General features: G+C 39.5%; 1 protein-coding gene across 3 annotated transcripts in view; it reads left to right on the top strand.

Moving 5' to 3' along the window:
• The window catches only part of pde4b (phosphodiesterase 4B), a 273,742-nt gene that overhangs the window by 171,737 nt on the left and 87,115 nt on the right, over positions 1 to 14,890 (top strand). For all 3 annotated transcript variants that reach the window (XM_031900281.1, XM_031900282.1, XM_012961422.2), the window contains one exon: positions 14,237 to 14,431. In XM_031900281.1, coding sequence (XP_031756141.1) covers positions 14,237 to 14,431 — 195 coding nt within the window. The remainder of the gene's footprint in view (positions 1 to 14,236; positions 14,432 to 14,890) is intronic.

The following is a 14,890-nucleotide window of genomic DNA, read 5'->3' as shown; positions in this document are numbered from 1 at the left end:
CCAGTCAATTCTATCCAGGATGTGGCATCCTTGCAGCATCTTGACCAACTGGCAATCTGGGCGGCTAAGTGGCAGATGAGATTTAATGTGGATAAATGTAAGGTCATGCACCTGGGAGGATGTAAAAATATACAAGCCACTTATACCCTAAATGGGACTGCACTAGGCAAACCCATAATGGAGAAGGACCTTGGAGTCCTTGTAGATAATAAACTTGGCTGTAGCAAGCAATGCCAGGCAGCAGCTGCAAGGGCAAACAAGGTTTTGAGCTGCATTAAAAGGGGTATAGATTCACGGGAGGAGGGGGTTATTCTTCCCCATTACAGAGCGCTGGTAAGGCCCCATCTAGAATATGCTGTTCAGTTTTGGTCTCCAGCTGCTGTAAAATGCCATAGACAGTCACTATTTATTGGGCCTGTGGGGGACTGTTTGGGCCTTGGAATGCCAGGAATGTGCTTGGAATGCCAGGGCCTATTGTGAGTCCCCGCAGAGTCAGACTGGGGTACCAGGGACCCACAATTTACCCAAGTCAAGGGTCAACCATCCAGCCACCATTGCCCCCTGCCTGACCCTGCTCCCCACCCTCAGGCTTCTTCCCTTGGCCCCGCACCAGCTCCACTACTTACTTTGCTCTCAGGCTGCAACACCAGGGCAGACAATTAAAGTTGGCAGTGCATTCCACTGTGGAACACATGGCCATCATTAATTTTCTTTAAATCTTAACTTGGCTCTAGTGACTGTCTTGCAAGCAGGTGGCAGGGCCCAACAGGATTGGGGGCCCGAGGGGGTTTTTCCCGGTATCCAGGTGGGCCAGTCTGGTCTCGAATCTCTCACCATGCAGCTCTGCTGAATTTGAAAGGCAGTGCCCTGTGATCCAACTTACTGCTATTAAGCAAGAAGGTTACTTGCTAAAAGCCACCATAGCATGCTGGCAGATAGCCAAAGGGAAGGACATTTGATCTTGAAATTATTTCCTTACAAGATGGCAACAATCACAAATATCAAGCTACCAGTAATACTAAACAGTAAGTATTGATCATACTCATTGTAATGCTGGTAAAAACTTTGCATTGTGTTGTACAAAAAATCCACTGTTTTGTTTTGAGTTATAAGGCTATAGCATTTTCATTGACGCCACTTGCACGAGTGATCAAAATGCAGGTACTAGGCCTACACTGATTCCCATTCACTTCAATAGAAATTGCCGTAGGTCAGCAGCCACCACCCATAATTACCACTAAGATATATTCATGTTTTCAACCACTATTGACAGGTGCTAGTAGACCTGCAGTTCTTGCCATTCAGGTACAGATTTAAGTCGAATAGCAGAAAATGATAAAAATGCAGCGTGTATAATAGACCTTAGGTAAGATTTCAGAGTTCATTTACTATAGGTGTGGTGCAACGGGTGCCATTTTTTTGTACGTTGCACGGGATGCATGGAATCCACTATTTTGTGATTTGGCTGAACCCCTAATCCTTTGTAAAAGATTTCGCCAAATGCTGAATAAAATCCTAATTTGCATACGCAAATGAAGTTATGTAGAAGAAGCGTAGAAAGAACTTCCACTTTTATGTGATAAAAAGTCGCATGATTTTAAGGATTTGGATTTGGTTTGGCAGGACCGTGGTTTCGGCCGAATCCTGCTGAAAAAGGTAGAATCTTGGCTGAATCCTGAACCGAATCCTGGATTCCGTGCATCCCCAGATGCACCATGCCCAGGCCCGGATTTGTGGAAAGGCCACAAATGCCCGGGCCTAGGGCGGCACAAATTTGGGGGCGGCATGCCGCCCCGCCGCATCAGAATGCTAAACTTTTTCTCCCATACGGAGCAATGGGGACCTCTCACCCACTGCTCCGTATGCTAGCGTAAAGCCCCGCACATGCGCAATAGCGATTTTGCACATGTGCGGAGGGGGGCGGGGGCGGCGACGGAGAGAAGGCGGCCTCGGGGAGCTGACCATGACTTGCTAATAGCACCCACAGTTGGTTCAAAATGGAGCACATTTGGCAGCGCTGTATTCATGAGGGGAGTTTGGTGGGGAAGGTGCATAGCCATACATATCCTTACCCATTCCCTAATGTGTGTGTAATTTACACAGGCATATTATAAATACAAATATTTTAATTTTTAAAAGTGATTGGGAATTATTTTTTTTGTACTTTTGTGTCCTTGTTTATGCATTTCTCCTAGAGAGAAGAGAAAGAGGAGGTTCCTTGATTTTATGTATAGGTGTGCCACCTTGCTGGTATTTTACCAGCCTAGCTGGTAGATATGATGCTTGCTGTCAATGTTATTAATATGGAATTAACATAAAAATATAGAAAAGCCGTTTTTTCAGAAAAGGTTGCAACCCCAATTATGCATTTATACCAACACAACAATATATAGTGTGTCGGGGTTTGTGCATAGCATAGATTGCTAAGCAGATGATTTAAGGCAACTGCACACCCCATATTTATAGTAGCCTGTGGGGCAATGTCAAATGTATTATATTCTACATGCCTAATATAACAATCATTTAAATGATTTCATGCAATCACTTCTTTGGCAATTACTTGGATGTTTTACATGCCAGGGATTGACTGGTTTCAGTTCATTCTCATAGCGGGCAATTGATAGCAATTTTAAGTTATTTGGCACCAACCCACAAGCTAGTAAAGAACACAGGAGCCAGAGTACCCAAAATTGCCCTGTATGCTCTTTAAACCGCACAGTTAATAGTGCACTAAAAGGTTAACCTCTCCAGTATGGAAAGACTCATTGGCTTTAAACAGAGATGACTCATTAGAAAATAAACACAAAATAAATGTTAAAAACACAGCAGAAATGTAGGAAGAGAAGCTAATTATTTGCAGTCATTTATCAAAATAAAGTCTCACAGACACAAATGAAATCATTTAGACCAAAGGAAGAAATACTTTCCTGCCGTTGGTTTATTAAACTGCAGCATTTAGAACATTTCACCCATTAAAATTATATATTATTGTATTGAACAGGGATTATAAAGTAAGAACTGTTGATTTACCTTCTAATGAATTTGTATGAAAAATTTTACAGGATATTTTAATTGAAAAAACCATTCAGTGTCTTTATAATGAAGCAAAGCAGCATTCTTTAAAGCAACAAATGCAAACATTAGTATATTAAGCTCATTTATTATGTCAGTTTATATTGCACTAGCAGTATACACCGTATTGTACATATTTACTGTGCAGTAAAAATAGAAACCGGCAAAAGAAACATAAATGCAAATATACAGTTAGAAAGATTAATTGCCATGTGTATGCATATGAGACATACAAGGAAGAAGATCCATGTCCCAGAGAGTTTCAGTTTAAGTGGGTGGATAACAGACAGGCATGAAAATGGTAAAAGAGGTTAAATTGTCTGGAGCATCAGCCCAAGGCTGGACAAGTTATTCTGATGATCCAAAAGTTAAGATCTGAGTTTCTTTTTAGGAGAGGCTGAAAAAGCAGTAAAGTGATCTCCACCCGAAGCCAGTGGTTACTGTTATAGGTGGAGGAACATGCAACAGAGCACTGAACTGAAAGGTTATTTGCCATACGTATATGTAAAAAACATAGGGAGTAAAGTGGGAAATATACAGAGGTTTAAAATGAGCAACATATAACAGCTGGAACTAACAGATAAGTGAGGAAATGCAAGAAAGGTTAGTAAGAGATTAAAATAGATGGGTCTGGGGATGACTACTACTGAGGGGGACGAAATAAAGAAGAAACTTAAGAACATACTGGGGGTGGCGGAAGGGAAATGGATTGTTTTAAATGGACAATAAAGTAATTTTTGGCACAGGAAAGGATTACAAAATAAATTGGATGTTGAAAAAATGTTGTTGTTAAAAAATGTTTTTTTTAACAATCCAGTGGGTATAGTATAAAATAAGGGTATAAAAAAATATGTTATAGAATATAAAGGAGTCCTAATATATCTAAAGCTTTCCTCCTCTGCTTTGCCCATCACTTTAAGCATCATTAATACCTGCCCTCCCTTAAAGCATTAATAAAATATCTTATTTAAAGAAGTTTTATATATTCATTACTATTAAGATCCACCTAACTCAATGGCACTGATTTTGTGTTGTATAATATTATGAGTTTGGTTACACCGGGGGTAGGGAACCTACTGTATGGCTCGGGAGCCAGATCTGGCTCTTTTGATGGCTGCATCTGGCTCGCTGCCAAATCTTTAATAAAAAAATAATAGGGGCGTGGCCTGCGCTCGGCAGATAGAAGACGTGTTATATGCCTTAGAACACGCCTTCTATCCGCCGAGCGCAGGCCACACCCTCCTCCGTATCACATCCACATCCGGCATCCTTGGCACCCACCCTACCTTGCCCCTGCACTCGGCAGATAGAAGACGTGTTATAAGCCTTAGAACCCGTCTTCTATCCACCGAGCGCAGGCCACGCCCTCCCAATCGCATCCGGCATCCTTGGGACCCACCCTACCTTGCCCCTGCGCTCGGTGGATAGAAGACGTGTTATAAGCCCTAGAACACGTCTTCTATAAGCCGAGCGCAGGACATGCCCTCCTCTGCATCGCATCCAGCATTCGGCATCCTTGGGACCCACCCTACCTTGCCCCGCAGCATCCGCGGCCAAACATATTGTATGGCTCTCACGGAATTACATTTTAAAATATGTGGTGTTTATGGCTCTCTCAGCCAAAAAGGTTCCCGACCCCTGGGTTACACCTATAGCCCCAATTTGCTTACAGAAGCATATCTAACTGATTACTGCCTGTGGGAATCCACACAGCTGCAGACTACAGAAAGGCTTTGGTGGAGTCCAAGTATACTGCCATACTAGCATTCATGTTTTGGAGCCTATAAAAAATGTAAAAGGGTAAAAATAAAAGGGTTTTAATGTGTTTTCAGTTCATTGTGCACTTCTTCTGATTTAGTCGTGCCTAAGGTAACTTGAGGCCAAATAATATCTGCAGCATTGACTGGCACAGTACCCCTTGTGGCAAACATTTTATCTTTTGGCAAGTAGAACATTTTTGAATTGAAACAAAACCCACACAATATTATGCATTTTAAGCAAAAAGTTGCTTTCAATTTATGCTAAATTGGCCTCTGGGATTACATTTCACTTTTTTTCCAGTTATACCCATGCTCATAAGTAAAATACTCAGATTAAAGGAAAAACATCACTTACTGAGTGCAAGCACTGTGCATGGCTAATTATGACAGAGTTCCTATGGTAAGTCTAGATGACGGTGACATTTAAGTCAGAGAATAACCTACTTATCATTCTAAATGTCGGGTGTAAAAATAACAGTTCAATATAATGCCTAATAGTTTGAGAATTTAGAAAATGCCAGAAAAATACCAGACTAAGATCAATGATAGCGAAATATGCAGAGCCTTATACGGATTATAACTTTGAGGCACACATTTTTACTGTTAGCTAATAAGAAAAACATGCAAATGCAAGGACATTCTTGTCTAGCTAAAAGACATCAAAGGGTAGCTATACACTGTAAGATAAACTAGTTTGGGGAGGTTGCCAATGAGCGAATCTTCTCCCGATATGCCCACCTACAAGTGGGCAATATTGGGCTTATTCAATGGTTTGGCCCAAGTGCCAAATGATTGAATTAAAACAGCGGGCATAAGCGCCATCAAATCAGGGGCTGAATCATCAAGCCAATGCGGTCCCCGATCCGACAGAAAAATCAAACCTGCCTGATCAAGATCTGAGCAATTTGAGGCCAGAAGTTGGGTAGGCCCATCGGGGGTGCCCATACACAGGCAGATAAGCTGCTGAATCAGCTTGCATCTTGATGCTGTTAACTTGAGATATTAGCTCATTTATGTCCGCAAGTGGACAACTTTTCCACGCAGTTAATTGTATGCAAACCACTTGAAAGGTATTTGAATCAGAGAGCGCTCTTCAAACTTCCATATAGTTGTACTCAATGCTGCTCGGTCCTTTCTGCCTTCTGTCCTGAATAAGGTGCTGCTGTGGCTATTGACACAAGGGGAACTACCCCAATTTCGCACTGGGTGCAGAGGGAAGCCTGGAGCTACCGCCTGGTAATGAGTAGCCGTAGCTTTAGGGTTCCCTCTGCACCCAGCGTCAATAGGCGCAGCACACATATCTCACTAGCACGCTAAATACTGGGAATGATGCCAGGCAGACTTTGTTTTGCACCTGATTTGCAATGAAGTGTGTGCACTTTTTGCCGACCTGGATGCTATTGTGGTAGACTCAACATTATTGCTTTAAGAGAATGAACCATTTGCATCCAAAGTGAACAGAAAAAAATATCGCCATTGCACTCAAAATTGCACTTTAACTGTACTTGCGGACTTAAATAAGCTTTATTGCTTTCCTGGCCTGCTGATACCAGGGAATTTTTTCTTGTGCTGTTGGTACGCTAGTATTGGTTTTGCAGTTAACTTTTACTGACCTTTAAATGCATTCTGTAGTCGTATTGTTTGTGTTTTAGAGTCACTTGTTATTAATCAGGCAAAGTAGTTTCATACTGTACCATATGACGTACTATCAAGCTATGACCCCACAAATGTGGCGTAAATATCATTTGACTTGAGCTAACCAATAAGCATTTACTTTCATCATACCATAGAAATGTTTATTCAGACTCAAATATGCAGTAAAGTTTTACCAGTTTTAATAATTAGCCAAAGGGATCTGCTGCGTGTGTGTTTATGCAATGTGAATGTGATTTTGTAAGTTATGCTCTAAATAAAGTATACAGTGTAGTTATTTTAATATAGGTCTTTTATTTACCATGTAATTGTACACTCTCTCTAATTTAACTGCAGCCTCAAAGTATCCCCTAAGGGCTTTGGCACACGGGGAGATTAGTCGCCCGCGGCAAAACTCCCTGTTCGCGGGCGACTAATCTCCCCGAGTTGCCCTCCCCTGCCATCCCACCGGCGAACATGTAAGTCGCCGGTGGGATGGCAGACGCAGCGGGGGGGTTTTGGGGAATCGCGCCGCCGCGTGTGCCATCCCGCCGGCGACTTACATGTTCGCCGGTGGGATGGCAGGGGAAGGCAACTCGGGGAGATTAGTTGCCCACGAACAGGGAGTTTTGCCGCGGGCGACTAATCTCCCCGTGTGCCAGAGCCCTAACTGTAAAGTGTTCTATCTATTACTACTCTATTATTAACAAAGATTGTAGTAGTAGATAGAGCATGTTACAATTAGGGGATTTGCAAACAATTGCTCTTACCAAGATGTCTTAGTTCCCAATAATATTTTGAGCCAGTGTTATACAAGGTCACCTGAAGTGCAATAACTTTTAAAAATGTATTGTTTGCTTAAGTGATGACAGCCATTATTACATTTTATATTAACACATTGTGTTTGCTAAGTCTGCTGCCATTTCAGGCTCAGTCAAGCCTAAGGAAGTCAGACTTCCATGGTGACTCCATGCATTTTACATTCATCTCCACCACGAAAACCAGTGTATTGTGTTTTTTTTTCTTTAACCACAGATGCACATTTTCAAATGAAACTGTTTGGGCAACTGTTTGATCTTTTAATTTTTTTTTGTATTATTACAAATTATATTGATCCGACTGATTGCAACACAAATCCTTGTAAGTCTCCAGTGTTCCATCCAAAGAAGCATATGTTTGTTTGATTTGTGCGTGAGTCCAGGTTTTGTGATATTTTATTTCATAAGAGCCGATGATGCATTTGGCCACTAGCCAGTTTTCAACAATGAGTCATGGAAAAGATTAATGAAATGAAGTTCATTCTTTGTCTTCTCCTTTTCTCACTTCTGTTATAACTTTAATACTTGCTAGAGTTTGCTTGTACAAAAAAGACAGCTTCTCCTGGGAGGTGGATATATGGTGTGTTCTGTGCATTATGTGCACCAGATGCATCACTAAAGTCTGGTCCATCTGTATGTAATAAGGAGATGCGCCATATTTCCTTATGTAACTTGCACGTTCCTGGAAACATAAACTTCCCTTGAGAACTCAGTATAATGTCCTTGTATGCCTCTTTTGTTATTGAAAACACATTTTATTTTCCGTAGTTAAAATGCATCTTATAGAGTTAGCAGTTTGTCAAATCTAAGTTCAAGTATCACCAGAAATGGACATGTTGTATACGCAGTTATACATAATGTTTCATTTGTAATCCTGTGTAATTTCTAAAAAGCTTGGTATTTTGTATTCAAAATACATATGATTTCATTTACCTGTGCATTTTGGAGCAGGTTATAAATCTGTATTTCATTTAAACAACACTATAGGCCCCTGCATAAATGTTGAATGCTCATTTGATGTTCCCTAACTCTGTCAGCAGGTATAGCAGTACACTGTATTTATTCTGACAAGGAAATAATGTTGTCCTGATAATTAGGAAGAATGGATTTGTTTTGTATATTTTATTAAATATAAAAATCTATTTTATCGCTTCTATTAAGAATCAATGGTATCACTGGCCTACAGGCTGAGGGACTCAGGTATTTAGTTTAGTTAGTTAGTCTTTATATCTCTATATCCAACAATTCACCAGCTAAAACCTGCTGAAATGCTGTAGAAGTCAATGGCAGATGTCCCTTCCCTGAAGGATCCTTCTTTTGCGTCAAAATTTTAAAGGTTTCAGATTTTTGACGCTGGTTTTTTGAGATAAAATTTAGACTTTTAATAATGTGCTAGTGAAACTTGAGCTACAATGCAAATTAGTGGGCTTATTTATTAGTTTTCAAGCTTGTGAATTCGAGATTGATTTTCTAATTCGAATAAACTCACATTTCGAATTCTTGCTTATTTATCAATAAGGAAAACTCGTTTGAACAAGTTTGTAAGTTTACAAACTTGAAAATAACTTGAAAATACCAGACATTTGAGTTTCTGAACACTAATTCCGAATGTGCAAATTTTATCGATAAAAAACTTGAATTGTGAGAACTGAGACATTGATGATCACCCCCTAGATATTGTATACTAGGTTTTACCTGCTCCCAAATGATTGGCATTATTTTGGACACAAAACTCAAGTCTGGTTTTTTATTTTAAATCCAACAAGATGCAGGGCATGTTCACTCACAGTTTTAGATAAAGAGGGGTGCTTAATGGGGATGACAATAAGTTATTTTCTGTAGGTTAAGCCCCATTTTTTATAACATTTAAGGTAAATGAGATATATTTCGCAGTCTGTATAGCATATAGGAAATCTGACAAAAGGCTACCCATCTACAGGGAGAACATTTCACCTACAGGGCAGAGTTACACGTAACATGGAACAACTACTAAAGCTAGACTCCTTTACAAAATACAAACAGACACACATACTATATTTATCATTTTGGCTTTAGAAGATGTACCTGCCTTTGATTTGTTTTTAAGAAAACTAACAATGGCAATAGTAAGCAGTCAATATTTGTTATTTTGGCTCAAATTAAAGTCTCTTGTGGAGGTATACAAAAAAGAAAACAGAAAAGTGGAAAAAAAAGAGAAGAAAGAAAGTTGAGACTTATCTGAGTAATTGGTCTATAGAGACCAAGTTAATGCCAATAGTATATCTTCCAAGTGAGTAGTCATTCTCTGTACAGGGCAAGTTCATTTTACATTCTGTCACCAGCTAAGAGTTTAACATACAGTATATGTTGCACACAAGTCATGGTAAAACTATGACCCATTTAGCTGTAGAAAAGACTGTGTATGCAGTCTGCCTTTCTTATTGATCATTATATATAATAAAGCATGGAATAAATGCAAGTACTTTTGGAGTAAAAAAGAAACCAGTATGGTGTGTGATTGTTTTGGGACAGTTGTCATACTAGACTGTGTAGGGCTATTAGTAAATAGAAATAGAACAATGATATGTATTTTCATATGTAGCTCTGTCAAGGCACGCTATATGACTACCTGTAGAAATGCACTGAAAATCAGCAGGTAAATGAGATGCTAGTGATTATTCAGTAAGACACCTTTTCATATCAGACTCGCATAACCAGCTCTTTAACCATGTGTGCCCATTGGTAAGTCTAAAAGTATACTGTAATATTTCCCTTTGTTTTTCCCTGGTTCGGTCCTAACTAGCCATTGGCAAAGCACCATAGAGCCAATGCTTGTTCTTTACCTCATTCTCTCATAATGTAAGCTTATATCTCAGAGTATTCCCAGATGTTGAGAGTGAGCTTCATAACCCCACTGGTAGTCATTCCAAGACTGAAAATAATATGATACCTTGGAGAATCCAAAAACAAGTATAAATAATTGTGTCCTGACGTATTTGGGGCACTAGATGCTTGTGATATTGTAATAATTTCAATAATGTAGGTGCATATCATTTGAAACCAGTATACACAGAGCCTTGCCTGCTCCACTTTTCTCTACCATATGATTCCTACATTCTCTGTTATCACTACAAGTAGTTCTTCATTTCAAGTTTGGATCGCCTATACATTTATACAGCAGGCCTTTCAAAATAGTTCCCCTTGCCCCACTAGCCACCCAACTTCCTGATAATGATGCACTTTTAAATGATCTGCATCTCTCTTTTTAATAGGATCAACCCTATGGGAATAAATATATTTAGATAAAAAGCTTGCGTGCTTCATGGTGAACTGGAATGCAATTAAGATGAGAATTTCAAAGGTCATGTGAAATGAGCTCTTGAGCTGCCCTCATATCTTGGTTGGTCACTTTTATTATTAAAGAACCTGATCAAGGCTGTACAAGGACACCGTAAACATTTTTATTATTAAATCTGAGGGGCTGGTCAGCTTTTCATATAACATCAGATTAAAGTAACACAGATAATTTTTTATTCTAGTGTTATTTATACTTTATTCTGTGTGCAAAACATCCTGGCACATATTATTTTCATGAAAAAACCTACATTCTTAGCAATGTAATATGACTACAGATACAATAATACGTTTATATTGGTCTAGAGTATAGGATATTGCTGCAAATTAATATTTATCTATGGTGCAGAAATAATAAGTATTTTTTATTCTGTGGTGCCCTCTACTGGTGTTACCATGTAATTTACTTCTGAACATCATTTGAAATCTGAATGTTACCATGAATTTAATTTCCTGTGTATAAATCTCTGTTATCTTTACAACTGCTATATAGTTTTCTAAATTGTAATTGAATAAACCTATCACATATTTGTCTGTGCTTTCAGTTTAGCCACCCCATGTTTTCCCTTTCATTAATTCTAAGCCCTTGTTTAGATATTGAATTCTCCTTCAGCATATATAAAGGGGCACACAGAGAATGATAAAGGCTGACCCCTATGTATAATAAAGCTGATTTTATTTATATATATAGTGAGCGCGTGGTCAGTAATATTAATGGAAATGACAAAAATAAACCCTGAGTACTTACATGTTTAAATACCAGCTAAATAATAACATCACAGATGAAAATGTATTAGAATTGTAAAATTATTTTGGGTCCATTACTTGGAATGCTTAGGAACTGGGCTTCCCATGTTAAAGAGGAACTCCACCCCAACTTAAGCTTTTTGAAAAGTAAAAATAATTTCAAGCAGCTTTGCAATATACATCAATTGAAAAATATGCAGTGTTTTTATGATTTTTAATGTAATATATGGGTTGTAACAGTTACCTAAGCCTTGGCCTCCTGTTCTACCGCTGATCTGGCTGACTACTTTGAGACCCAAAAAAATGTCACTGTCGACTATCTGTCGACTATCCTCAGCCTGCCTTCAGCCTGTATCCTCCAAATCCCACAGTCTGCTGCCAATAAGGAAAGGAACATCACAGTGCAATGCATTGTGGGTTATATAGTCTCTGTATGCTGTCTGTAAGCTGTGGAGAAGTTGTTACAATTTGTAACATCAATGTTTTAGTGCCTCCTTCCCTGCCAGAATTTCATATGATGCATAAAGAGAAGAATTATTTTGTAGCTGGATTTCAGTATATAAAAATTATATTTATTCATACTTTTGTAATGAACAGATTAGATTGATAGGTATATTTGGGGTTTTTGTGTTATGTGAGGCGTTTTAACATATTTTGGTTCAGAAGCCGGAGTTCCCCTTTAAGGGATGTTTTTGTAGTGTGGATCACCATGCCTTAAGGTTATGGAAAACATTTAGAGTAATGGCACACATGGGGGTAATTTGGGACATGGGAAGTGTTTTCCCCCTTCTAAGGAGCTTCAAAACACCCAGACAGCATAACGCTCAAAATCACTTTGTGCCATTACTATGAAGCACTAAAAACTTAACACCATTTTTTTACCACCAGTGGATTCATGCAGCTTGATTAAGGTCAAGTACAAGGTGCTGCTTTATAATTACAGAGACAATATAAGAAATTACACTAAACTGTTCAGAGTTTTCTGGATAATGGTTTTCAAGATAAAAGTACTGGGTCGGTCTGGGGTGTGAAGGGCCCACCGGGGCTCCTGTCCCAGGGGCCCTGCAGGTGCACTAAGCCGGGCGCATCCTCTAACCACCCCCCCCAACTCTCCTCGCAGGGCCCCCACCCAATGTCCTCCCCCAAGTGCATAAATTTGACGCATCAGGGAAGGAGCGTTCGGGAGGGGGACCGCCGGTAAGGGTCGGGTCTGCGCCGCCGGGGCCCACCGAGATTTGTCCCGGTGTCCCGGCGGCCCAGTCCAACCCTGTAAAAGTACAATAGCTGTAAAATGCAAACATTGCAGACACAATGGCATTCTATTTAAAGGATAAACCCAAACAAAGGAGACGGGCTGATAGCATCTGAGGTGGAGCAGTGATGCTGGGGGTTAGAGCTTGATGACAGGGGTGGGCACGAAGATGTCGGGTGGGTTTATGATACTGGAACAGGGTTATTGCTTCTCTTAGATGAAATTGGCTTTGTTTCTTTCCAGTTTTTTCAATGTTTTTAACTGGACAGAAAGTTATAATAGGACAGCCCTTTGAAAAACTGTGATGTCTGGTTCAAAATCAGATGGGTGGTCAGGGCCGCTTTCAGTTACCAGCAGGCCCTGGGCAAAATGTAATTAACGGGCCCCCACTGCCCCAAGGAATTTGTGATAGAATAACCCTCAAGCACAATTTTCAAGCAAGTTCAATATAGTAAGTCAGGCAGTAATGAAATGGTCTGTTGAAGCAGACTTAATCCCTAGGTGTGCCGCCCTGGACTAACAGGAAAATCACAACATAGTGATGCAACAAGAAAAAAAGCAAATAAATTAAAATTAAACCATACTTTACCAAACCATACTGTATACTTAATTCCAGATGATGAAAATGAGGATTCTGCCATCTGTGCAGGATGCTTCTGCCAAAAGTTATCCCAGATGATAGATGCGCTAGCAGGCCCCTTATCCTGGTGGGCCATGAGCAAATGCCCTCTCTGTCCATTTATTTAAAACGGCCCTGCTGGTGGCAACCCTAACTCTATTTAAACTCTGTCTGATGGGTAAGTCCAATCCTTTCATTGGAAGTATTGGATCTATTAAACAGAAACCAGTTATCCAGAAACAATTTCTCATTTTTGACTGATTTGCTTTTTCTTTCTGTAATAAAAATAAATTACTGTACTTGATAACTTAGCCATGTTGATAGAAAAAAATCACAGTGAGTATCTTAATATCTAAGTGTTTCTTATTAATTGGCCAGATTATTGTTTGGGTTTCACAAGGATGAAAACCAAACAGACTGTTGAGACCTGAACAGGCCTAAGAAAAACTGAACCATTTGGGTCAAAACCAAACAGGTGGTCACGCTAAGTGACAACACTAAATTCCCATTCTCCATTCTAGAACTTTAAGAGAAAATTTATGTGGGGGCAAGATGAGGAGATGAAAAATTGCATCTGTAATTAAGACTGCCAAGCCAGTTTTGCTAAGTGCATCTACAGCTGTAAAGCGTCAAGATGGAAATTTTATGGAGTTAATCCTGGAGATAACCAGTGTTGTGCTTCAAAGATATGAAAGTAACACTTATATGCTCTTGTATGTATATCTTTTACATCAAATAACCCATAGCAACCACTAAGCAGTTAGTTTGACTGGTCTAGCCCAGGTTGGTAAAGGAGAGCGAACATCTGATTGACTTCTATACCTTACCGTAGGAAAGGAAACTTTAGTTATGCTTGGGTATAACATAAATGTTCCAAGTGTCACTCTTATCCAGAATGCTTTAGCTATGAAAAATACTCTGCTGAAAACTATAGTTACATTTAATGTCCTTAGATATTCTTAAAATGTCCCTTCTGATTAGTATTTTGTTTTCTGTCTGACAGCTTTGATGTTGAAAATGGCCCCACCCCTGGACGTAGCCCTCTGGACCACCAAGCCAGCCCTGGCTCTGGACTGGTGCTGCACACCAACTTCACAAGTCATAACCAGCGCAGAGAGTCCTTTCTCTATCGATCGGATAGTGACTATGATTTATCACCAAAGACTATGTCCAGGAATTCCTCTGCTGCCAGTGAGCAGTAAGTGAACAACATTTATATATTTCTGATGGAAAGCACAAAAACAAAATGGAATCTCCCTAGAACAATATAGTTATTGTATAGTCTAGACCAGGGGTGTCAAACCCAATCACATAAGGGAGCTGAAATCTAAAACACAGGCTAAGTCGTGGGACAAATTTTTTATTAATATGCTTAGTAAGATACTAAGGGGTAAATTTATCACAATGTGTAAAAAGTGGAGTAAGATGTTGCTCATAGCAGCCAATAGATGCTTTGCTACTGTTGAAATCTGATTACTGATTGGATGCCTTGTGTTTGACATATATGGTCTAGACAAAAACCTAAGTTTCATTGAGTGAAATGATGAAAAATAGATCACAAAATACCAATTATAACTGATGACACCGCTAAGCACTATTTATAAAGATATAATTTACTAGGTATTTTGTGGCTTGTGTATTAAAGTTATATGTATAT

This window comes from Xenopus tropicalis, chromosome 4, assembly GCF_000004195.4.
Source record: "Xenopus tropicalis strain Nigerian chromosome 4, UCB_Xtro_10.0, whole genome shotgun sequence".
NCBI lineage: Eukaryota > Metazoa > Chordata > Amphibia > Anura > Pipidae > Xenopus > Xenopus tropicalis.
Note: the sequence above shows the minus strand (reverse complement) of the source record. Positions and strands in the feature narration are given on the sequence as shown.